Source organism: Plectropomus leopardus, unplaced genomic scaffold, assembly GCF_008729295.1.
Source record: "Plectropomus leopardus isolate mb unplaced genomic scaffold, YSFRI_Pleo_2.0 unplaced_scaffold23414, whole genome shotgun sequence".
NCBI classification, from domain to species: domain Eukaryota; kingdom Metazoa; phylum Chordata; class Actinopteri; order Perciformes; family Serranidae; genus Plectropomus; species Plectropomus leopardus.
This window is the reverse complement of record NW_024625397.1, coordinates 1-3,143: the sequence shown is the minus strand read 5'-3', so window position 1 is coordinate 3,143 and position 3,143 is coordinate 1. Positions and strand designations below refer to the sequence as shown.

At 42.0% G+C, this 3,143-nt stretch overlaps 1 protein-coding gene across 1 annotated transcript; it reads right to left on the bottom strand.

Moving 5' to 3' along the window:
- Positions 1-580: 580 nt before the first annotated feature.
- LOC121966184 (peptidylprolyl isomerase domain and WD repeat-containing protein 1-like) lies at positions 581-3,101 on the bottom strand. Its single transcript, XM_042516292.1, has 2 exons — positions 2,923-3,101; positions 581-1,996 (listed from the first exon to the last, which is right to left on the bottom strand). Exons 1-2 carry the CDS (start codon positions 3,097-3,099, stop codon positions 1,853-1,855), a joined length of 321 nt encoding a protein of 106 aa, XP_042372226.1. The 5' UTR covers positions 3,100-3,101; the 3' UTR covers positions 581-1,852.
- Between the last annotated feature and the right edge of the window lie 42 nt (positions 3,102-3,143).

Sequence of the window (3,143 nt, the reverse complement as noted above, 5' to 3'; positions counted from 1 at the left end):
GCCCTCTGATGTTTTTTGAAATAAATCAAGCCAATTTGCTTACGTTTTAAAGGGTTAAGGATTGATACTTGGCGTTCATGAATCAATACAATATTTTCATGCAATACAATGCTTTATGATTTTTTTACCCCACCTCTTCATACATAAATGAAGTATACACACATTGTCCTAGCGCAGAGTTGCTGATGTGTGTCGTGTGTGCAGGACGTACCCGGCGTGGTGTCTGTGGAGGAGATGACGGAGCTGCTGAGTCTTCATAAGCTGTGCTGCGGGAGGAGCTGGCACATCCAGGGCTGCGACGCCCGCAGCGGGATGGGCCTCCACGAGGGGCTGGATTGGCTCTCCAGGCAGCTGGTGGCCGCCGGCGTCCTGGACGTAGCCTAAATGATGTCACACTGCTCCACACACACACACACACATTGACTCTCCCCTGACCCCCCTCAGCCTCTGAGCCCCGCCCATCAGCTAACAGACTGCGGCTTTGAGCCTCATCTTTCCTTCTTCGCGCACCAACGTGAGCAAAGAAAACAAAAGATGTAAATACGTTCTCTCGCTTCACATCATGGAAACGACACAAAACTACAAACTCCCCACTGCTTCTTTTCTAAGGCAGCTTTCAGTCTAACCCAACGCTTCATTTCTACTATTCTAACCTTTTTTTTTCCCCCAGAGACAATCTGTTTATCCTGCATCTATAGCTCGCTGATTTGGGTCCAGTTTCATGTTAAAAATGCTCCGTGTGCCCCGACAGAGTGAATTCATCTGTATTTTCTCTCATCAGAGCCGCCTCCATATGTGACAGTAGGTAAATGCAGGGTAGTCTGTGTTGTAGTGATTTTCGTACCTTCTGTTGATTCAGTATACTCGGACGACATCGTATAATCCTGACGACTTTTTAGCAACATTCAGTATATCTGCAGGTGAGTGGGGACACAGACGCTCACTAACAAACCCCTCAGACTTCAGATTTCGGCTCTCCTCTCACTTTGCCTTCATATCTAATGTAAGCAATAGCAGTGGATGTTTCATGGGGTCTTTAAGTTATATTTTTTGTTGTTTTTTTTAAGTGTCTATGAACCTATTTAACGCCACAGCTGGTCTTGAGATGGCGCACCAGTTTGGATGTTTTCTGTTACAGAACAAACTGTTTACTGAACTTATTTATGAGCGGGGGGTGTTACTTTGATACGAGGCTGTTGTGAGAAGTTTTTAACGCACCGATTCTGCCTCCGTTTTGCACGCAGAATTTGTTGAATGCACTTGTTTTTCTGCCTCACTACCAGTTTTCATTGGGAGCAAAATAAACTTTCTGCTGTTTCTTAGTGGACTCTTTGAGTATTAATCTCACTGAGAAAATATTTAAACATCTGACGAGTCCTGTTTGTGTCTGGAGTGCTTACGGGACGGTACCTTTAATCAGCAGCCTTCAGTTAATGTGAAACTTAGTGAAACCTAACACTGACACTCGTCTCGTTATTGAGGATCCATCGTTTGACTTTGAGTTCATCTTTATTCATTGCTATGTAATGTTTACTACATGTATCTATGTATAAAAATACAAATAAAAAACCTGCACGTGTTCAAAAGCCTTTCCACAGTCTGTGAAAACATTTCCATTTGTTTTTGAAACATAGAAGCACAACGCGCATCCGAACCTTTGTTACCAGTGGACTTGATGACGGCTTTTGTAAATTATTCATAATGTGTTGCTGTAAAATAAACTAATTGACCTGATTTGTCGGCCTGGTTTCTTCTTCTTTTGCCAAATAACTCTCGGTGCAGTTTGACTCGAAGCGTTCTTTAATAACTGGTAAAAAAACAGGACTGTACAGGAGCTGACGGAGACATCCGGTCACTTTATGGTGATGTTGATGATGCTGATGTCTTCGTACGGTTTGTCCGTCTTGGGGTTGACTTTGACATTGGAGATCCTCTGGACGGCCTCCATGCCCTTCGTACACCTTCCAAACACAGTGTGCTTGTTGTCGAGCCAAGGCTGAGTGAAACATGCAGACACACATTCATCACGATCACAAAACAACGTCTTTTCATCCATTTTCAGACTCTGAATCTGTGATGTTCATCAACATCTATGTGCTGAAGATGTGTTTTTTTTAACGTTGCAGCTGTACGCAGACACGACAGGACCTTTATAGGAAAATTGCTCGCAAGATTTTTGGAATCTGGTGCCAGCGACAGATGCAGCGGCACAGCTGGAGAACAGCAGTGAGCTGGAAAATAAGGATTTAGAGCAAAGACGCCAAATGTTTTGTTTCTGTTACAGGCTCCACCAGCAATGGGTTTCTAATAAATATCCTTGTTTTAATAATAAGCTTCAAAAAGACATCCTGTTACCTACATACATATATATTACATACATCTACTGTATATTATACACTAATTACACATAATTATTTTAAACAGTCTTACAACTTAATGTTACCACTGAAAAAATGTCAGTTTTGGATTCTAATTTCACTTATTTTTGTTCTGATATCGGTTCCAAGTACGATTTTAAGATTCAAAAGAAAAAAAAATCAGAAAAAAAGAAATGTGAAGTTTTTTTTAAAGTATGGTAAAACTTCAGTGAACAGCCCGGGTTATTATTATACTTCAATCACTCAACTCAGCAGGCTTATATTTCTTCCTAATTTCACAAAAAACTTGCTCAGCAAAGACGGAAGCGCAATCAAATTATTCATTTAACAATTTGAGACCTGAAATTAGCTTTAGTTCATTCAAAAACACGGGAAGAAGGTGATGAGCAACAACAGAAGAAATGACTAAGAGTTTAACAAGAAATCTGTGAAAAGAACAAGAAAAAAATTTGCCCCAAAATGTGCGTTTTATGTGCATATTTAAAAGGGGCTTCTGTTGAGTTTGTTTGTTTTGACACTGTGAACTGCTGATGAGGAAACTTACGGTTGGAACAACAGTGATGAAAAACTGTGAGCCGTTGGTGCCGGGGCCTCCGTTCGCCATACTGAGCGTGTACGGGCGGTCGTGTCTCAGCGTGGCGTGAAACTCGTCCTCAAACTCTCCTCCCCAGATGCTCTCTCCTCCCATGCCTGTTCCCGTGGGGTCTCCTGTCTGAATCATGAAGCCCTGCACACAACGAAGACAAAGACTCACACACGGCTTAA

Coding starts and splice junctions, on each gene's coding strand:
- LOC121966184 (XM_042516292.1), bottom strand. CDS start 3,099: ATGATTCAGACAGGAGACCCCACGGGAACAGGCATGGGAGGAGAGAGC. Junction 1,997..2,922: donor TCATCACTGTTGTTCCAACC/GTAAGTTTCCTC, acceptor TGTTTCACTCAG/CCTTGGCTCGACAACAAGCA.